Consider the following 21,265-nt stretch of genomic DNA (forward strand, 5'->3'; position numbering starts at 1 on the left):
GACGCTTCTTTACGTGAGGTGACTCCGGGTCCACGTATCGCTGCGCGGAGACGACGCTCGCGGGAGGCGCGCAACCTGTGAGGCGGCTTATGTTTCTTGCAGAATTTATGACGGCCCACAGGGCCAGAGCGCGTCCGTGACGTCAGAGAAATGCTGAGATGAACGATGTTGAGCTGTTTATGACGGGGGCTGCCCAGTGTGGGCCCCGGTATCGGCTTCCATTTGGCAAACCAGATGTTTCTGACTAAAGACTGAAATGGGCTTTAGAGAGCGAAGGAGAGCGAGCGAAAATTGGCGCGGTTTACGCTTGAATCAATGTTTTATTTATGAGTAAGAAATGCTCTACGAGTATTCCATTTTACTTTGAGCATGGCGGCCAGAAACATGATTCAAGGCAGTTTGGATACCTGGCTCCGTACAGGTTGTACCTTATGGTAGCGTGTACATGTAGTACTGTACACCCGATGAATTGCCTTATAGTGTGGAGATAGCAAAGGTAACTGAGAGAAAATGAAATGATTTTTTTTTTCAATACTTTGAGCGCTCTCTCTCTCTCTCTCTCTCTCTCTCTCTCTCTCTCTGTAGCTGTATGTATTGCAACCCAGAACCACTCAACTTCTGTTTTGCTGCTATGAACAGGCGGGTACTGCTGCAGGCTATCCTTGCAAACCGTGAAGAAAAAAAAAAAAAAAAAATACAGGAAGTAGCAGCAAGCCCAGATGTTGCCACAGAGATTTGGATGGATGTTGCAGCGGCAGCAGCACTTTTTTATTCAGAACTTAATGGCGTTTTCACATTAATGAGAACACTGTGGAACTCTGAGGGCTTTCTGGGTGGAAAAGATGTTTTTCACTTTACTCCCTGCCGACTTTGGCAAGTGTTCAGTGAAACGCTAGCTGCGGCACATCGCGGCTCCGCTTTTGTGCAGTGATGTCAAATCTGTCCACTCTTGCAACCAAGTGCTGTTGACTGATTCGACTTGTAGTGAAGAAAAACGCGATTGGTCCGACTGAACGTGATGGAAAATGTTTGCCCAACCAACCGCCTTGCCGAATGTTTCTCAGCAGATGCATCGGTCAAATAAATCCTGCAAAGTTGGAAACTTTCCACCTGGCCTTTTGGGTAATAGATGCAGGTTATAGTGCTTTAGCAAGCGGTTTTGGTTCTTATCCTTCGAGGAGTAATGGCTGGCATTCCTCCTCCAAGAAAAACATATCTGTACGTCGGACTCTTTCCCTTCCTGCGATAAACAAAGCAAACATGCTGTCGGTCAGCTGATGCCGAATGGAATGGTTTATTCATACGACCCCTCTGATATCACTATTCCCATGAGAACCGTTGCGCAACACCATAAATGGCACGTTTTGTATAAACATATCAAATAAAGATAACAGTCCAAAGGTTGGCAGCCAAGTAAAATGATATTAATATTAATGCAGCAATCGCGAGCCAACAAAAACTCAAGCATGTTGCCCGAGCCGGGATGCTCGTGAATAAGAGGGTTGACTGCGGACCTCCAGGGTAATTATTTCTGCTTTAAGTCAGCGCTACTAATATGCACTTGATAAAAACAAACCAAAACAAAAATATTTGGGAGAGTAAACTTTAACAAAGTGGTACAAGTGCCATCAGGGAGGGACAAAGAAATGATCTTGGCGCTGGTCCCACGGGCAGCGTAGTGGCGCCTGTGTATTCTTGAGGCTTCAAAGTTTCCAAGAACACACAAATGACAAGAGGGTACCGAAGGGAATATAAAATTAGTGGAGAGTGATGAATGGGTTTTTCACCTTGGGGTAAAAAATAATTATGCGGGAAAATTATTACAGTCTGGTAATTCTTATAATTGAAAGGGAAATCTGAATAATTTCTTTAATTACTAACAATTGTTTTAAAAAAAAGTAGTTCCAACTGATCCCTGCAATCGCTGCGGCTGACTATGGGCTTATATTGACGGTGTGCTTCAACGTGACTCTAAATGAGTGTCTGCTCGTAAGCGTTCATTAAAAACCACGCCAGCCTCCAGCGATGCAAAGGAGGGAAGGGGGCTAAAAAACATTCTCCTCCAGCATCACGCTGAGCAGTTTGGTTTAAATTTACGGGCCGTCTCAAAGGAATGTCAGGTGGCAGCAAGTCCGTTTTTCAAATAAATCCAGTCATGCACATTGCAATGTAAAAAGCGAGGGAGGCAGGGGGGGAATGCATGTGTTCGAGAGCAAAAACACAAAGAGGAGTTTTGAGGCTAATCCCCTGCTATGGCTAAACATTAGCGCCAGGCAGTCGGTAATCCAATCACACACACATGATCTGTGCCCTTTTGCAGGAGGCGCCCTCTGAAGGGTCCCCATTTCTAGTCTTCATTAAGATTACATGAGCACATAAATAGTGCACACGTGGTAATTAGAAAATGGGCGGATTAAAGATGTGAAAAGGGTAGAGAGAGGCTGATGTCGAACGCGAGGGAGAGGAGGGCTGATTAGAAATGACGAGCGGTGCCGTTGCATGTGGAGAAAAATAACAACGGATTGGACGGAGCCAGGTTTGATGGTAAAGTGGGTTTTCATTAATAATGGAATGGCGGAAGGGGCGACGGTAATACGGCGTGACAACTGAAGTAATTGCCGATTACACAAAGGGACAGCTCGCGTCTGGAATGGCGACTGTAACCCGCCCTGATTGCGAGCTGGCTGCCGCTCAGTCCCGGCCATCACGTAGCAGGAGAAGAAACGTTGCGCTCTTCTTCATCGTTATCTTTTGATCCCAACTCGTGGCGATGTGAGTGATGGCTTGTTGGGCTCGGGGGAGAGTTTCCCGTCAGCCCGCCGTGCAATTTAAGACCTGCCTGCCTCCCTGTATTGATCCCGACATGTTCAAAATGACAGTGCGTCTGTGGCTCCTGATGCAACATTCATGCGAAATACATTTCCAGCTGATGTGTCATTCAGACGGCGTCAAGCCGGAATTTCCAGGGTTTCCTGCTGCGTTTGCTTTCCTCCTGGGAGGGGGGCAGGAAAGATGAATGATGCTCTTCAAAAACTGAACCCACAACTAAAGCACCTGCGCCTTTTTTGTGGATGAACGAGACGTGAGTCATTAAGTGAACTTTTGATAAGCTGGCATGCAAATTGAATTGGCCTTAAAAGATTTGTGTTGTTAAGAGGTGCAGGCCGCTGTGGCTAATGATGGATGTGAGCTGCATCAGCCTAAATCATCTCTTGGCAGGAAAGGGTACAAAATAAAGTGAGTAAATATTGAAATTTGATATCAAGGATGCATCATTGGACTCTTGTCCCATGAGAACACGAGTCGCTAACCATTTTAAAAGCCTCCTTTGATGCAAAATTCATTTTAACAAACTTTTCAAAAATGTGTCTCTAGGCTGTCTATGAACTCTCAGGCGTGAGAAAAGTCCAAGTTGTCTATTGCTTGCGCCACTTGTCAGAAAGTGTGTACTCATACATATAATAGAGGGATTCGGGTTTTTGTGATCTCACAGCAGCCGCTGATGCCTCACAGAAAGATCTCCTCAGTTTGTCTCAGTTTAGCTTAGCAGGAAGCTAAAACTGAGGGCTATGCAGGAAGGCTTGTTGTTCTTTAGATTAGATTTTCAGGTCATTGTGTGCGGCTCGGTCACTGAAGTCCAACATGGTAAATACAAATTTTGGAAATGCCTATAATACGGGGCTTTAGCAAATTCACAATAATTGCAGAAAAGAACAGTATCAGATTTGTGTTTGGCCAAGTATTCTCTGCACAAAAACAGGCCTATAATTTAATTCTCTCCCCAGGAACATAATGAGCGCCTTATGCAATGTAGACACATGCATTTTATGCAAACAAACAAATCCTCCAAATATATAATTGTTGGAAACCCAGTCACCAACCCAAGTATTTTGGCTCAGCGCAGTGATGTGCAGTACAAGTCTAAATCGTGAAATACATAAAGGCCCCTGATTGATGTTATCTTATGAATCACTTAGATTTTTTTTTTTTTACTAGAATTTTCAAGCTCATAATAACAAAAGGTCAAAAAAACATTCCCCCCCTCCACCCCCCCCCCCCCCCCCCACACACACACACACATTTGCATGCGAAGAAAATGTCTCATGGTTTGAATTTCTATACAAACATGAATCATAGCTATCAACAGGCATATGGAAAACAGTTTAATGTATTTCCAGTGTCCCAGGGCAAGAACAAATTGTCATTCCTGAATGAAAAATGTCCTACATTAAAAACATTTGTGATTATTCCCTTTGGGTCTCGCGCCACATTTTCCTTTGTCTAGGCTGTTTTTGTTTTTGTGCGGGAACCGTGACCAGGCCTCAGAACACAGCGCTGTCTCCTAAAAAGCAAAAAGAAAATTTGAGGATGTAAAGAGGCAGAAAAAGAAGCCGTGAAGGAGACGGAGGCTGGCGGCATGCAAGATGCGTTCTGCCCTCCTCCCTGATGCTGGGCTCTGTGCTGCCGCCGTTTGCCCTGGTTGGTCGGAGCGCCTGCAATAATGTATGAACGGCCCATTGGATCCAGGATGGCAGGCTGGTCTAGGAAACGTTTTCCTCGGTTAGAAAGCGTCGGTAGCTCTGCCCCTCCTCAGCTCAGCAAGGGCCGCGACAGGAAGTGGGTGTTTTAGTACTAAACTCTGCCCACTTGGCTACAGATGCAGTGAGAATTGGCAGTTAGTTTATCGTAACCCTTGCACCACCTTTCTCACGTCACTTCCCTTGGCCCCGCCTCCACCCCCATCGCTCAGCACTGTGTGATTGTGCAAGTAGCTGCTCAGAAGCACCAGCGGACCCCGAGGCTGTGCTTTGTTGCCAACAACAGGTGTTGGAGAGGCAATGAACACAGGTAATAAACCAGGTGTTCACTCTTGTTTTTCTCGGCACCCTTTGCTGCGACGCCTCCACCTTTCTACTGATCCCATGATTGATTGATTTCCTTTTTTTTTTTTGTGGTTTTTCTGCTTTCCAACAATGCAGACACTTAGGAAAATGTGACAGTACAAAATCACATTGAACAAATGGCCAACAGTTTATTTTTATGTGTGCTAAGTGAATAATTGATCGTTTAGCGTACACTTGACTGATCACAGCTGAAGGACATGTCCACTTGTGCGTCGAGTGGACAATCTAAAAATATGAAACATAAAAACAGGTCTGTAACTGTTGAGTCAGTGTCCATACTTCAAATAAATAAATAAATAAAAAAGGACAACTAGGAATAAGACTATCACACTGAGGGAATTCACCTCAACTTAGGTTACACACTTTAGTTTATTTGATATGTGCACATGTACAATCAGGTCCACATAGAACCACACAATGTTTGATAGAAAACGAGACGGGTGAAACTACAAAGTTTATATTTGCCTACCTTTTCAGATGCTGCCACAACATCGTGAACGCGTTGTGTGATTTTTATAGATTTATCATTTGCCACAAAAACAAAACGAAGTAGCAACCAAAAACCTGAAAAAAGCCACCCGTCTTAGTCCTTGAATGTTTTTTGAAGGTTACTGGGGAGTAAATTATTTCCAGCTTTGTCGACTATCAGTGCAGTTTTGAGATCCACCAAAGTCGGTAATGTAAAACAGTGTATTTGTATGGTGATAGTATTCCACATTATTTACAGTTCTCAAATCCTGTTTCTGTGCTATTCTAAATAGGTTGTAGGTGTGTTTTAAGTCTGTCCCCAGACTTCTACCCAATATCTCAAGTAAGGCAACGTAAGTGTATTGTATATTGTGGATTATGTTCTACGGTTCAATATGTGCCGTGTTCTTCCTAAATCCTAAAAATCCTTGCCAGTTTAGACATGGCATAATTTATTTGGGATTACTTTTCCTCTGGTGAAGGAAACTGCTGTATCTGAAGTGCAACAGGAGTCTCTGACCACAAATATGAAGAAAAACCTTGAATTGAGAAGTGAAAGTGGTTGTCTGCTGCAGCACTGAGACTCCATCTCAATGTTTTTGGAAAGGCAAAAAGAAAAAAAGACTGCACCTACTTTAATAAAATTTCTCTAACAAGCTCTGTTTCAGGAAGTTGCAGGAAACTTTTCCACGGCTACAAGACCATTAATTAGATTTTTCAAATAACTGCTCCTTAGCGGCGTCTGCAGCGACGCTGAGGACCAGATGCTGTTCTTCCAAAGAACTGTTTAGCTTGAGTCTGTCTCAAGCTAAACAATTAGTCGTTTTTGGCTGCGGCAAGAAAAGCCAAGTGTCGGGAGAGAAACGTGTCCGTCTTTGGTCCTGAAGCCCAGCGAGAGGTTCAAGGATGGCATCTGTTGTTCAAGGAAGCCTGCGGCATCAGATCGTTAGCTAGATCCATGTTGTCCTGCGCAGCCACCGGTGTGTATTACAGTGCGGAGCCGGCCCTAATCAGCTTGGTCGTAAAAACAAAATGTTAATGCGCCGCATCGTGCAGCACTGAGGCTTTGAGCTCCTTTTAAATAGAGGAAAAGAAACAAGGCGACGCCGGCGCTTCCAAATGAGGCGACGGACGGGGAGCGCGTTTTGTTTTGAACGTTTGCATTTTGAGGAGTTTATGGCCGATTTCACCCATAAGTGAGTAAGCAAGCAATTCATAAACAAACATTGTTCCCTTCTGTTTACACGGCAAGTTTGTATGCAGTGTGACGTGGTCTGCGGCACATTGGAGGTTTTGGCAGATGAGACGCCGCGATTTTGTATATGACGTGAAATAAATGTCAAACCTGTCGTCTCGAACTGCCACTGCTACTTTTTTTTTTTTTTTTTTTTTTTAGCCCCACATCAAATGCCGTTAAACAACTGCAACAATGTCCCGTCATCTGTGTTGGCACCTGTTGTGTGCTTTAAGGCAGGAGCTCTCTGGCGCCACAGAAGGCCTTTCTTTCCAAACACCAGCAGGAAGTGCATCTGGACAGCATCTGGGTTCTAAATAGAAACAATCTGATCGAGCAGACCCTTTCTAACTTTGTATCAGAGTCTCTCACCTGCTTCCCTGCGCGTACACGTCCACCCACTAGTTGTCGTGTTCTTTGGGCGCTAAACGCCTTCTCTGCTTCTCCGCTCTATTTTTAGACGTCCTTGAAAAAACGGTGGAAGGAGAAGCCGCTGCACTCACCCAAGCCAAGACCCTTTACAAGTCCTGCACAAATGAGCGTAAGTCAGCGGGCCCTTGCAAGTGTTGCCCTTGCACACCACCGGCCTTCAAAGCACTTTACTTTCCTCAATGTTTATTTCAGCCGACGTGTCCTAGGTTGGCATGTCATGTTTTTTTTTTTTTAAAGCGATACAAATCACACTGCTATTAAAATGGTCCTTTGAAGCAACGTCAAACGTTTCTGCAAGCTTTGACCGTAATGAGCGCTGATGAGGATCGGCGGATAACATACGCGCGCTAATAAAAAGGTTAACCCTTGTCTTTTAAAGGCTTAATCGAGCAAAGAGGAGGGCAGCCGCTGCTGGCGGTGCTGGCGGACGTGTTCGAGTGGCCCATCGCCGTCGACGACTGGGAAACCCAATTTGGTAAAGTATTCTCCAGCGGGGAGCGGCGTGAGGACGCGCTGTTCCTCCTCGACTTCAATGCGTTGCCTCTCCCTCCCCAAGGCAAGACGTGGAGGCTGGAGGACGTCATCGCCAAGCTGAACGAGAAATACGGCACTCAGCTCCTGGTGAACTTTTTCGTCGGCACCGACGATAAGGACTCCAGTGCGTTCATCATTCATGTAGGTGTGGGACTGCAGTTGGAAAGCCTTGTTCTTTTGTGCTTTTTTTTGTTCTTGTTCTTCTTCACCCCACCTGTCTCTCACAAACGCACACGCATCAAATCAATTCAGCCCGACAGGGAATCGCCCGCCAATGTCTCCAAACTGTAATTTCTTTGGCAGTTTGACCAGCAGACGAGCCTCGGCCTCCTGTCCAGGGATAACTACGCGTGCACGGGAATCTATGCAGAGGTAGGCTCACAGCACTCGAGTGCAGACATCCAAACGGCAGCATCAAAAGCAACGCTGGATGTGGACTCTAACCTCTAACCAGAGAGGGTTTGGGAATGTGCATCCTTGGGGAGCTCGTTCCGGGAATCTTTCTCTGCCTGACGGATAGCGATGGTGATGCCTCCGTCAGTGGAGAGCGCGTGTTCATCCGCGTGCTTGCAGATAAACACGCGTTGAAAAGAGTGAGTGAAACTAACAATGTTCTGATGCAAACCCAAAGAGGCAAGACGGCGCAAATTTCCCTCGATGGAGACCAGATGTGTGCGTGTGGCATCCCCCTTGCTTTTGTTTGAGTTTACGGCTCAGCGGAGAGTCTTGATTAACATGTGGGAACGCGGCCGTCGATTGCATGTAGCCGGTGTTTGCGTGTGTGTTCGTCAGTGCCCGAGTCTTGATTAAATGACCTTCCTCCTTCCCCTCTGTCCCGCTGAAACGGCGCCAAGAAACAGACAATAAGAACCTCTGTGTTCCTACAGGCATGTCGGGCCTACGAGCAGTTCATGATTGACTTGGCGAAGCTGATCCGCACCGACCGTGGGCTGTCCGTCAACGAGGCCCTCATCAGGGAAGAGGTGAAGCGGATCATAGAGCTGGAAGCGGAAATTGCCAACGTAAGCACTTTGGACACTTTGGATTTTTGGCACAAAAGCACCCCCTCCTTTTTTCTTTTTTTTTGTCGCCGAGTGTTTTATCAGAGCCTCGTACAGGAAGATTATTTGTGCAAACGATTTATCAGAGAGCCTGCGCTTCCAGTTGGGGAGCAGCTGCTGTGTAAAACAAGCACTTCGCCTCCCCGATCACCAGGTTTCCCTCTTTGTCATTCCGCCCGCTCTTTTCTCTCTCTGTTTTTGCCCGACCGCTGGATTTACAAGGTCACCGCCATCCAAATTCTGACATTTACAGACCGGAAACCTCCCGGGATCTGAATTGGTGGACGGCAGGGTTGTGTTACGAAAGACACTGTTGATTCCCGGCTTCTTTGTCTTGCGCTTTCCCAAGGCTACGGACACGCCGGAGGACCGCAACAACCCGGTGTTGCTGTACAACAAGATGGAGCTGGGCGATCTCAATGCCAACTTCAGCCTTGAGATCGAGTCGAAGGTACTCGCCGTGAAGCGTGCACGCGCCCTTTGTCTGTCTTCCCTCTCGCCGTCGTTCCTCCTGCTCATTTGTATTCCTCTGCGTTGTTTCTTTGTGACCTGTCCCGAAGCCGTTCAACTGGAGCTACTTCGCTGCCAAGATAATGAACACAGTCAACATCAGCGTTCCCGACACGGAGAAAGTCATAAACTACGCCCCCAACTATTTCCGGAGACTCAACGAGATATTGGGCAACCACACAAAGAGGTCTGTTTTGTATGTTTTCTGTGGTTTTTTGCCGGCTTCCGTGCGTGGGCGGAAGTGTGCTGCATCGACAGAAACGGCTTGCGTGCCTGAGAGCGTCTCTGAACATCCGCGCTCCTCTCGCAGGGACCTGCAGAACTACATGGTGTGGCGCTTTTCCATGAACATGGTGGTGGGCCTGAGCAAACCGTACAGAGCCACCAGGAAACCCTTGCGCAAGGTAAGGCGCATGACTACACACAAGACATCAGACGCTTTACTTATTTTTTTTATTTTATTTAACTGGAAGCTATACCTACAGTGCATGACTAATGTAAATTGAAAATAAGGTTTAAATGGCATTCATGGTCACCTTTCCCCAAAGTGTGGCTGTTCCTTAACCCAAACAAGGTCCTTTAATCTTCTGAGATTTTCCCAAAGCCTTCCTCCAATATCATCTCATCATCTTTCCCCCGTTTATTTATTTATTTTCGAAAGGCTATTTCATGGCGCGCCTTGCCCACTCTCCCTGCAGGCTCTCTCTGGCACAACATCAGAGGCGGCCGTGTGGCGACAGTGCGCGCTTTACGTCAACAACAACATGGAAAACGCGGTGGGACGGCTGTACGTGCAGGAGGCCTTCTCCGAGAAGAGCAAAGAGCTGGTCAGTTGATGATGTCGGAGTCGAATTGACTCCAGTTCGGTTGGGATTTTGTGGCGGCCGGTGAATTCTTGGAGCGTCGTGAGAAAAATGTAATGCAGCTTCCTGCACTTGGAGCCCAGCGGTGGAACGTAATGACACAAGGACATGGGGACCGATTAAACAATCGCGTCCCATCTGTTTTGTGCCGGCAGTTATGGTATTTTTGTTTGTCCATTAAGAGCAGTAGAACCAGTTCTTTTCATGCCGCACTACCCACTCTGTAAAGCGCACGTGTTCATAAAGGCGAAACCGCCGTCTTCGTATAAAATTCCATTTTTGTCAGTTCTGTTCATTCATTTTGCACTTTTTTTTTGTAGGACTCCTGAAATCACAAATCTAAAATCTTGTTTTATAATGAGCTCGGAAAGTACTGAGCTCTGGATGCTCAGAAAATGATCCAAAGCTGTCTTTCTTTGCTGGATATCTAAATGCGACTTTTCTTCTTTCAATAGAAGGTAATTTTTCACGAACTATCCACAAATCCTGCATTCAAAACAAAAGGTATTGAAGGCCACACATCTCTATACTTGCATACAACGCAAGCTCCCACGGAAATTGCCCTACATGCTTTAAGGTTTCTGGAAAGACCCTCATTAGCAGGGGTCCCTGCTGGTTTGCGGCGAACCGCCTCGTCTGCGCGAGGTCTAATGCAGAGTGTTAAAGGGGGGGGTCTGCAGATATGAGGAGACATGGGAATGCTTCTGTCAGCACGCTGCGGTCTCCGAGCCCCACTGTGGTTAAAAGGGAACCAGGAGTCATCTGTACGATTAGCGTCAGTGTTTTGTTTTGGCCTTTCTTTTTTTTTTGTTTCACCCCCGACTGAAATATAACGCATTCACTTGCAGCTGAGGAAGATTCAGGTCGACAGAGTCGAGACTTCAGCACTTTGTCTCCTGTGCGAGGTTGGCGAGCGGAGGACAGAAAGCCACTGTCGGAGAAATTAAGCCCGGCTTCCCAAAAGGAATCTATTAAACAGGATCAATGTGTAGAGCTCAACGCCGATCGAGGACATTACTAGCGCCAGAAGAAACCCTGGTTTGCTCATCTATTGTGTACACGAACAATCAATAGTCGGCTTGCGTCGCATTTTAGATTATCTCACTCCATTGTACTGCGGGCCTGTTTTTACCTGCAACATTTCCCAGACTATTTCCCTCCCAGCTATCACTATCTAATAGTAATTCTAACTAAAATTTGAATGGTGGATTACTACAGTGACGTATGCTGCTCATCCTATGCGGCAGCATCCCAGAATAAAGGAAACTGTTTTAATTCATTTGACTGGTGTTGGAAAGACTACGATGTGTTCCGTCAGTAGGTACTGGCTGTCTATGTTCCAACCAAACCAGGCGTCTGTTTTCCTCTGCCTCGCCATTGTCCTGTTTCTCTGTGTCCTTTGCCACCTGTTGAGGGTAATCATATCAGTTGCGTGTCCTGCAGAGGCCCAAAACAAGCATGCAGCAGCAGGGATTAGGACCTCTGGCATAGTGGCTGAGGCAGAGGAATGTTTTATATGAATAAATAGGTAAATAGCTGTTTTTTTCCCCCACTTTTATGCGTTCCCCCCCCCCTTTATTTTAAAAATAGCAAACTTCTATCTTCAAGCAGCTGAGGCAAATACTTGGTCCAAAACCTAACTGGCTGTAATTTCTGCAGCGCCGCTTGTCTTCGTTCTCTGTTTCCCTCACTGGGTAAAATGAATTAATTTTCTTTGGAAAAAAAAAACAGTCCTCCATCTGACAAAATGCAACATGTTGCGTGGGGACAAACGGCAACACCGAAAATGACCACGTTTTCTGCCGTGGGTAAAAAAAATAAATATTTAAAGGTGTTATGGTGCAGAATGTAAATCAGCAGCGTGATCAATAATTTAAACATGCAAATATTCATCAGACCAGAATTTGTGTGCAGGAGATTTTAGCGAAGTTGCGGCAGCACCATTCCAGTTTACCGTGCTCATTTAAAACTTTTAAGCGTTTATTAAAAGTACAACGCCATGACAATTACATTTGCTTGCTCATGCATGCAAATAATTGGTCTTCGTCATCGTTTCACCAGTCCCATTAATCATGCAACGGTTTTAAGTGATATTGGGCAAAAAGCAGACTCCTACACAGGGAGTGTAACAAAGCCTCTATTGAGGAAGTATGAGTCAGGGCATTGTGCTCTACAAAGTGTGTGGCAGAATATTTTTGCATCATTTTTTTTTGTTGTGCTTTTCCACTGGGTTCCATGTAGGGAAACTTCCCAGCGTTTAATTATAGCCAGCGTTGCGTGAATTTAATTGGCTTGGATGCTTTTTGTAAGGTGGCATTAATGTGGTCCTCTGTCTCTGCCGTCAGATTCTGGAGATGATTAAAGACATTCGGGAGGTGTTCTTGAGTAACGTGGAGGACCTGACCTGGATGGATGAACAGACGAGAAGAGCTGCTGAAGAAAAGGTGCGCAGGCTGTATGACGCTGTTGCGCGTTTGTATTTTACTATATTGTTCTTAAACAAAACAAAAGATGACTAAAGATGTCATTTCTCCCCTTCAGGCCAGGGCTATTCGGGAAAGAATCGGCTACTCCGAAAACATCATGAACGATGATTACCTGAACAATGAGTATAAAGACGTGAGACGCTCTCTTTTCTTCCCAGTCTGATCCTAATACGCCGCTGTCCAAACTGGGTCTTCCCAAGCTAATTAGTCATTTTCGAGGAAACGTCTCTCTCGGGGAAAAGGGGGACGTTGACTGTAAAGCGAGTTGAAATCTCCCATCTCTGCTCATCACTCTGTTTTCTCCTGCTTTGTGTTGGTGTGCAGCTGGCTTACAGTGCAGAGGAGCACTTTGAAAACATCTTGCAGAACCTGGAATATATGCAGAAGAAACGCCTGCGGAAACTCAGAGTCAAAGTCAACAAAGAGGAGTAAGATCCCCTGTGGGCCGTCTAAATAATTGCTTAACAAACAGTTTTTTGGTTCCTTTTTTTTTTTTTTTGTTTAAAGCAAGCGTGTTTATTGAGGCTCATTATTTTCCGGCTTCTCTCCCTATGGGACTGTGATGGAACACGCACTGTTGCACGGTGTGTTTATGATCCAAATAGTGCATTTCAGAGTGCACACCTTTGCTACCGCCTTGTCAAGTATGTTACAGCTGTCAGTACAAATTTGGCACTGTTGGACTCTTTGTATTTACCCTGCGCAATTTAAACAAATGACTTGGTGTGGCAGGTTACAAAATTTTAATTTGTATTTGAATGGGTTTGCATGTGTTTTGCATGCCCACGGCCACTTTCGATCATTTTCAGACAGACCAATGTTGTCAAAAGTACTCAAGCTTGTGGGGTCACGACAGTTCTGTGCACTGCTGCATGACTCAAATTGCGACTAAATTTACCGAAACGCTTCTCTCTCTCCGCCCCCCCCCCCCCCCCCCCCCTCCCCTAAGTTCCGAGTTCCTTTTTCCTCCCCGCCGCAAAGCAATCCCGAAGGCCTACAATATCCGAGGCCGGAATGTTGTTGTTAACCCCGTAAATTGTGGGTCGCAGGGGAGCTGTTTACTGTAATCTTCAATCCCCACCCCGCTTGTCTTCTCCAGGTGGGTAACCGGAGCTGCCGTCGTCAACGCCTTCTACTCCTCCAGCAAAAACCAAATAGGTACTTCAGCTGCCGTGCACTCAAATGCCGCTGAAGAGCTTACAAAAGCACGCCTAGTTATTTAATGTTTGGCGTCGCACTCCCATCTCCTTTCAGTGTTCCCAGCAGGGATCCTGCAGCCGCCTTTCTTCAGCAAAGGCCAAGCCAAATCTCTCAACTACGGGGGCATCGGCATGGTAATCGGTCACGAGATCACGCACGGCTTCGATGACAATGGTATGGCTTTCCGCACCGGCGCCCTCTGTTCCTTACCGGGGGCAGCTTGGGCAGATTATGTCAGTAATTGGATTGAAATATTTCCCGTCCTGTAGCTAGCACCATAGGCGAAGAAGTGGAGAGGAAAGGAAAAGGTTTTGAAATGCCAAACGCCTCTGATCATTTCACACAGCACTCTTTTTATTCTGTAGTTTCACAGAAAGTAAAATGTCAAATCTCAACGATTGTTTCCCCTCTGTATGTTATCACCTGTCATTGGAATAGGATAACACGGTAGAAGAGAAAAGCGATAGCATGTCGAACGTTTTTCATCTTTTTTTGGTTTTCTCTCTAATTCAGGCCGGAACTACGACAAGGATGGCGACTTGAAGGAATGGTGGACGCCGGACTCCACCCACAAGTTCCTGGAGCTGTCCAAGTGCATCGTCGATCAGTACGGCAACTTTTCCTGGGACCTGGCCAACGGGTTTCACGTATGTTCCCCGTGTGCTTCAGCTGCCTCCAGGCCATGATCAAACCAAATCCAGCGCAATGTCCCAATTTGCCTCTGCCAGCTTATTTTACACCTCTGCCCACTGATATTGCACATCCATCTCCTCGCTGCTCCTGACACGATTTCTCCCCTCTTCGTTTTGTTTTTGGGTTTTCTTTCCCCCTCACCCGTCATTGCTGCGTGGGCAATTTGCGATGGTGTCAGGTTGAACAGTGTTTGTTATCTCCCACCCATCCTGAAGACTGATATCTGAATTCTTCCGCTATTGTATGTCTTTGCCAACCTTTGTGTTTTTCTCCTCTTATGTCCCCCCCACCCCATCTAGTTAAATGGTAACAACACTCTTGGGGAAAACATCGCTGACAATGGAGGCATACGGCAGGCCTACCAGGTAATGAGCCTGAAAACTGGGGTGGAGAATCTGGTGTAAAGATGACAGAAGATGGTATTTACTCTGCGGTTTATCACTGTCACTCGCTGACTCGCGGCGATGGATGGGCTGTTTTACCATGTCAGAGTTGCTCATTAGCCACTGTAAACATGGGTATCTAAGAATACGGAAGCGCCACGGTAAAAGGCGTCTTTGTACAAGCTATCTTAAAGTTTAGGATAAAAATGTGATTATTTAAAAGGAACAAGCAAATCTTTTGTTGCCCTCTAAATCCAGTCTATTCCAGCTAGATAAAAAAAATGTCCTGATGTCATTGTTGCAGTTGTATACACAGAGCTGGAATATAATCCAAGGCCACTGTTGATATCTGTGAAAGTGCAGCTTACTTCTTCTCCTGAGATGGCTGCTGCTGAACTGGTTGCACTGGATGAAATCACTTGAAGAAAGTTATTTAGCCCATAACTGCATGACGATTTTCGCCGACTCCATGAAGGAATGCAGTGATAATGGAAAAACACAAGCCTTTCTTTACTTATTGATTGATTTGCGTAGGGCACAAATGTCTTATCGAGTGATTTCTTTGCTGTAGGCACCGTGTCGGCCAATTAGAGCCTTGCTTGGTGTATAAAATTGCCCTCGCTGCTGGAGCTGTAGAGATGTGTACATGTTGCTTCGCATTCAGATTTATTAAATCATACAAGTTCATTATTTTTTTTTTAATGCGCGGATCACTTTAGATTAGCATCATTAAGATTCCTCGTCTTTATAATCTCAGATGAGTTGATGACACAAAAACTAGTCAGAGTATAATAAGACTTTAAAATCTTTTGCACTGAATGTCAGGTCTCTTTACTGGAATACTCTGGGCCATTTGTTGAAGGCCTGATTATTTGGCCTTGATAACGAAGGGCAGAAAGACGGCGCCCTGTACCAAGTGGCCGACGGGCATGAGAGTTTCGCGAGGAAAATCAAGGCCGTAGTCGGTGCAGGAGCACTTCTTCTGCAAATGTGATATTCTTTAAGCTGCCAAAAAATGAATCTTTAATTTCCGAGCCAGATACACAGAACCTGGGAATTTCTGCTCTGTGTAACGGGGAGGAAGCCTCAGAAATATGTTGTGGTGGAGATGCAATAAATTCACTGCGGTAATTAAAATCTGATTAATTTACAGATGACGTAATGACCAGACTCCAAACCTGATGAAAATTAAGCACTAATGGAAAATAAATTATTATATGAGAAAACGTATATAGTGTACAGTATAACCAACTTTTTTCTTCCCCCCACTTCCACCACTTTAATTATTTTAATGTGTGCTTTCAGGATGCACAAATTTACCCAGACTGAGCGTTCCAGTTAAACGATCTTTACAGGGACAGAAGGGTTTTTGGGTTCCATCTGTCCAAGCGGCTGCATGTGTTTCTGTGAATCTTGCAACAGTTCTAATGGATGCTTTGGGTAGCCTAGTTACCGGGCTGATAGAGGAAATTAGAACAGACTTCTGGGGTGACACCGGGCAGTTCAAGCGGCTGCCAGTGAAGTGGAAGTCGAGGCAGGAACAAAGAGCCTGTCCATCCTCGGATAACTCGAGGGCTCGAGGTGCATGTGGGGTCTAAAAAACGTTCCCGTTTCGTCCCACGCGTGCATCTCGATATGCAGTTGAATTAGCTCTCTGCATTCCCACCGTACTCCCTGACGGGCAGTGGGCAGCCTTCGTGCAGCGCCCGGCGACGACATCCAGAGCTTCAGCAATGCATTTGGTCGAGAACGCTGACTGGATTTTAACCCTAGGATACATGTTTGATTGTTGGGTAAACACAAACAGAAACCTGCTACTGACGCAGGGAGGGAGAATTGTTTGTTTTACTGAGGAAGATGGTCAATTGAGAACAGTTTTCTCAAAGTAAAAGTGCTGAGAAGTACATAATGTTAGGTCTGTTAAAATGATCTCTGACTTCATTGCAATTGGAAATGTTTTTGGCACTTTTATAAACAGGTAAACTATGAAATTCTGTCATAGCTTAAAAACAAACTCCACTTGTCCAACAACGTCCAGCCACAAAGCTCTTCCACATTAAAGAAAATGAAGAAGAATTTAATTTGTTTGGACAGATTCGGTTGCCCCCTGATTGTCCACACCACTGATTAACAACCATAAATATACAACAGCCTTCTTCGGCAGAGGTTCATTACAGTTAACCCAGCAAGAGTGCACTGCAGAGGCAATTAAACACATGTCCGACGATAAATAAAACCATCTGTGGACTCCAGCAGCAGCAGTTGCAGAAGCATCGTGCAGGAGCGCTAGCAAAACTGATGGCCGATGCCCTGACTCGTCTCTCAGTCGGTTTCCCTCCTGCAACCCTATCATGCTCCTGCCCGTCGTATTCATGCTTCAGACCTTGATTCCACTACCTCCAATCCATGTGATAGTCCCACCGAGGTCTTTAGAGTCCTTTTTTTTTTTTTTTTTTTGGTGGTGCTTGTGTTCATCGGAAAGAGGCGCCGCTGTCACGACTTTGACAGAAATAGAAAGAGTGGAATGCCTTCACACAGCTCAATAAAAGGCAGATGGCAGAACAGGCACAAAGCAATTAGAAGTCGCTGCTGAGAGTCCACCAGGAGAATTTTTGCCCTTTTTTTTTTCTTAAAAAAAAATAAACATCCAACAGCAAAACATACGCCAACCGCTCATCAGGTAGAATCTGGCTGCGCTGGTGTCACTGTTGAATGTAGCCGCTTGTTAATTATGGGTAGGTAAAATAATAGTAACCTGACGCTGTAATGGCCAGTGTGTGGCTTTTTTTGTCATGTTTGTACACGGTTGTCAGCGCAATCAAGTCATTTTGTACCATTTCGTGTCACTCCACCAAACGGTGACCATGTTATTTAGAGCGCTTGTCTCTTGTTCATGCAACAGGCCTACAGGAACTACGTGAAGGTGCACGGAGAGGAGAAGCTGCTGCCTGGAATTGACCTTTCCCACGATCAGCTCTTCTTCTTAAACTTTGCTCAGGTAACGGACCAACGGCTGGATTGACGAGTTACGATCGCCAACGGTGCGTCTAACTGGTGTGTTGTTTCAGATATGGTGTGGGAAGGTTCGACCAGAGCAAGCCGTCAACTCAATCAAAGTGAATGTACACAGTCCGGGGAAATTCAGGTGAGCTTCCTTGCAATGACTTTGACTCTTGAAAACGATCGGGATGAACTCGTAGCAGTTATTTTTAAATCCTGCTGCCGTAGCGCCGTGTTTTGTGCCCTGCTGTGCAGTTGACGTTCGCCTCCTTTGTGTCGCAGGGTCCTCGGCTCCCTCCAGAATTTCCCAGAATTTGCGGAGGCGTTCCAATGCACCAAGGGCAGCTACATGGTCCCAAAGAACGTGTGCCGTGTGTGGTGATCAGCAGAAGGACCAGGATCGGGGATTTGTCCTGAAGGTGGAACCTCGACGTTCCCGCACACTTGACTGTTGGAGCACTCGCTGGGGGTGGGAGGCTAGAGGGAAGTGAAGGCTCCTCTCAGCGTTTTTTTTTATTATTATCATGATTAAACTGGATGGACCAAGATTGGTGGACTGGTGCTGCTTTGCACACCACCTCCTGAGGAAAGCGCAGTGGATTGCATCCTCACGGACAGACGGAGCGCCGTCAGTTCATCTAATCCGCCTGATTCCTCTTCTCCTCACTGCCCACTGGATACCATCACGGCGGGTCTCTTTATACAGTATTTTTTTTTTTCAACCCATCCAGTTTCATCCCGTCTTTACTCGTCACGTATGAATGTGTTTCAGTCAAAATACTGCTGCACAAGTAGCTGGAAAAGAGAGGGGCAGACAGACAAATGTGTCCGAACCCACTGGCATATGAATAAACCAGACACCCACTCACACTTATATTCATGTAACAGGGCTGAACCACTGTCCTCTATGTGGGATTGAACTGTATGCCTCTTATAAAACCTCTCCTTTGTAACTCTGGACAGTTTCAGCCTTCATCTACAGCATACTCGCAATGTAATTTGTTGATACATAGAAAAATTATAAATTATTAGGAAAGCAGAATTTATTTTGTTAAATAGAGGAGCTGGTGTTTAACAATAATTGAAATGTGTTCTGGAACTGTCCAGTATCTGATTTTAACCACTCGGCCAGCGGAGATTTGCTGAGGCTCTTTTTTGTGGAATGTCAGAAAACCCACTTTGAGATCACCTTTGATTTCAGGTGGCAAGAAATCGTCACATGACACACTCTGTATGTTCAATGAGCCTTCTACACGTTATGTTCATGTACTGTATGCTGCCATTTCCCTTTCTCCCCCCCCAATTGGGTTCTATCAATCGTTTGTCAAGCAAACTGGTATGCCTTACATGACCGGTTTTGTATCTGTAAGTGTTCAAATAAAAAAGGGGGGAATAAGCAATAGAGTACACCTGTTTGCCGAACAATTTCCTTTTTTTTTTGTTTGTTTGTTTGTTTGGACTTACCCAATTTGAGTGCAGTAAATTTCCAAAACTTGCTAAACTATCAGGGAAATCAACTGATGTTTGCAAACTAAAGAGCAGTTATTTTCGCTCGGCCTCAATTTGTTGTAATTCAGGTTGGGTTAGGCTTCTGAAAAAGTGTTACAAACGAATGTTCACAAACCAGCAGTCCACTTGTGCAACCCAAGTGGAGTTTACCAACACAGCTAAGCTGGGAAAATTAGCTTTCTAGTCAAAGTTAGCATGATTAAGCAACCAACAAATCTGTCAGTGGATTAGGAAAGTGCTAATCAAAGGGAGTTGAGGCAAAGGAGATCAAAGGTAAAGACTTGTTTCTCATTTAATTCGGTTTTGGCAAAGTACTTAGTGCTGGATGACGTAGCACGGTAAAGTGCTTAGCACTTCCCTCAGAATGCTTGCCAAAGTCACTGCAAGAGGGGCAGAGGGCAAAAGCTCATGGTTTGTGATCCATTTTTTTTTGCGTTCTTGAGTTCTTAAAAAAAAACTGTTGTCCAAAATGTATGTAATCTATGTACCGATTTTTGGGTTGTGAATGTGATGTGCTGAGCTATGAAACATGGTGTTTCACGGTGCAGATTCTGCTTTCACTTAATCCAGAGGAATGCAACGAACAATGGGCTTTGAGTGTTTAGACCATGCATCAGATTGTATTACGTCCTACTTTTCCCCATGACTTTGTTCGCGTTGATTGTGCTACCGTTCTGTTGTCATGCTGCTTAACTCCCTCAGGCATTCATCTCTCTGTGACTCTGACCCACACACACACACACACACACACACACACACAACTCTGTATGATTGGAAGATACAGAACCTCAGTTGCCTGTATTTAGATACTTTATGAAAAATAGGAATAATCATCTTGAGAAGCATTTTTTTTCCCCTTCTTTGAAAATAAATCTTGAAATAACACGTTGAGCCTGCAGGAGAGTCATCCAGCAGGGTTTGTGTATTTGTGTGTTTGCGTTGTACGTCTGAGTCAGGCTCTTTGCATAAATGCAAGTTTGGTGATGCCATAAAAAGAAAATATATATGATGTACTCATACATTAGCAGCTACTCCTGGCCAGGTCCCCAAAATGAAAAGCAGTGTTTAATGGTGGTATTTAAAAATACAGTGAGGCAGATAGGTGTTTTTTTTTTTGTTTGTTTTTTTTATCGCATCTCATTTTTTCTTAATGAGGTATTTTTCTGCTGTCAAAGTCTGAACAAAATTTGCAATAGGAAAAAAAAAAAAAAAATCTTCAGCTCATACATAATTAGGGTGAACATATGCATAATTTGGCGGGCTGCCTTTTACACTGCGTGTTATACAAATACAGTTCAATATAAAATGCCACGTTGGCTCATTAAACCAATAGGCACTGGGGGAGCAATGAGTGAGGAAATTCATCGGCAAAAAATGCAAACCACTGAATGCATAACATATTTACAGTTCTCTCCCATGTTGCCTGGCACTAAATGCATCTTTGATCGTAAAAGAACAAAGAGGCACACTTTTTGGCAATGTGAGCAAGCCGACGCTGGACAGACACGCAGAATACGAAAACACACTTCACGGGGAAAAGTACGGTGCCAAGAGGAATTACGACACAAGGCAGGGGTGCGAGTAAGACCGGCAGAATTACAGCCGGGCTTAAAAGTCAATGTCAAAACACTGATATGATTTAGCCTGGAACTGCCAGTACCAATAAATAGTTCAACAAATACAGCATGAAGCTTGCCCGGCAGCCGCATCGCCAAGATGTCAATACTGAGATCTCGCTCCTCCCCCTCGCCAGCCCAGTGCTAAGCATTTTCTATTAAGATCATCTTTGGCCTCATCACCGCTCACATTCTTTTTGATTTAAAAGTTCTAGTGAAGCAACCGCTGTAGCTGCATTTAAAAGCCTCTGTGAATTATGAAGGAATGCAGGGAGCAACTGCAAATCTCGCTGCCACCAAAGAGACTAGCGTAGTTGTGGCGGTAGTGTCTGTTTTCATTACAAATGACCGCAAAAAAAAAGGAAGTTCCGA

General features: G+C 45.2%; 1 protein-coding gene across 3 annotated transcripts in view; it reads left to right on the top strand.

The window, feature by feature from the left end:
• The window catches only part of LOC142895323 (neprilysin-like), a 32,464-nt gene extending 12,302 nt beyond the window's left edge, over nt 1–20,162 (top strand). For all 3 annotated transcript variants that reach the window (XM_076036260.1, XM_076036261.1, XM_076036262.1), the window contains 19 exons: nt 7,067–7,147; nt 7,418–7,513; nt 7,595–7,713; nt 7,876–7,944; nt 8,460–8,594; nt 8,983–9,084; nt 9,194–9,330; nt 9,454–9,547; nt 9,842–9,970; nt 12,352–12,450; nt 12,548–12,625; nt 12,817–12,920; nt 13,592–13,650; nt 13,747–13,866; nt 14,206–14,339; nt 14,685–14,750; nt 17,671–17,766; nt 17,837–17,913; nt 18,051–20,162. In XM_076036260.1, coding sequence (XP_075892375.1) covers nt 7,067–7,147; nt 7,418–7,513; nt 7,595–7,713; nt 7,876–7,944; nt 8,460–8,594; nt 8,983–9,084; nt 9,194–9,330; nt 9,454–9,547; nt 9,842–9,970; nt 12,352–12,450; nt 12,548–12,625; nt 12,817–12,920; nt 13,592–13,650; nt 13,747–13,866; nt 14,206–14,339; nt 14,685–14,750; nt 17,671–17,766; nt 17,837–17,913; nt 18,051–18,150 — 1,895 coding nt within the window. In that variant the 3' untranslated portion in view covers nt 18,151–20,162. The remainder of the gene's footprint in view (nt 1–7,066; nt 7,148–7,417; nt 7,514–7,594; nt 7,714–7,875; nt 7,945–8,459; nt 8,595–8,982; nt 9,085–9,193; nt 9,331–9,453; nt 9,548–9,841; nt 9,971–12,351; nt 12,451–12,547; nt 12,626–12,816; nt 12,921–13,591; nt 13,651–13,746; nt 13,867–14,205; nt 14,340–14,684; nt 14,751–17,670; nt 17,767–17,836; nt 17,914–18,050) is intronic.
• The last annotated feature ends 1,103 nt before the right edge of the window (nt 20,163–21,265 follow it).

Source organism: Nelusetta ayraudi, unplaced genomic scaffold, assembly GCF_046127955.1.
Source record: "Nelusetta ayraudi isolate G7.1 ecotype Tasmania unplaced genomic scaffold, CSIRO-AGI_Nayr_v1 ptg000048l, whole genome shotgun sequence".
NCBI classification, from domain to species: domain Eukaryota; kingdom Metazoa; phylum Chordata; class Actinopteri; order Tetraodontiformes; family Monacanthidae; genus Nelusetta; species Nelusetta ayraudi.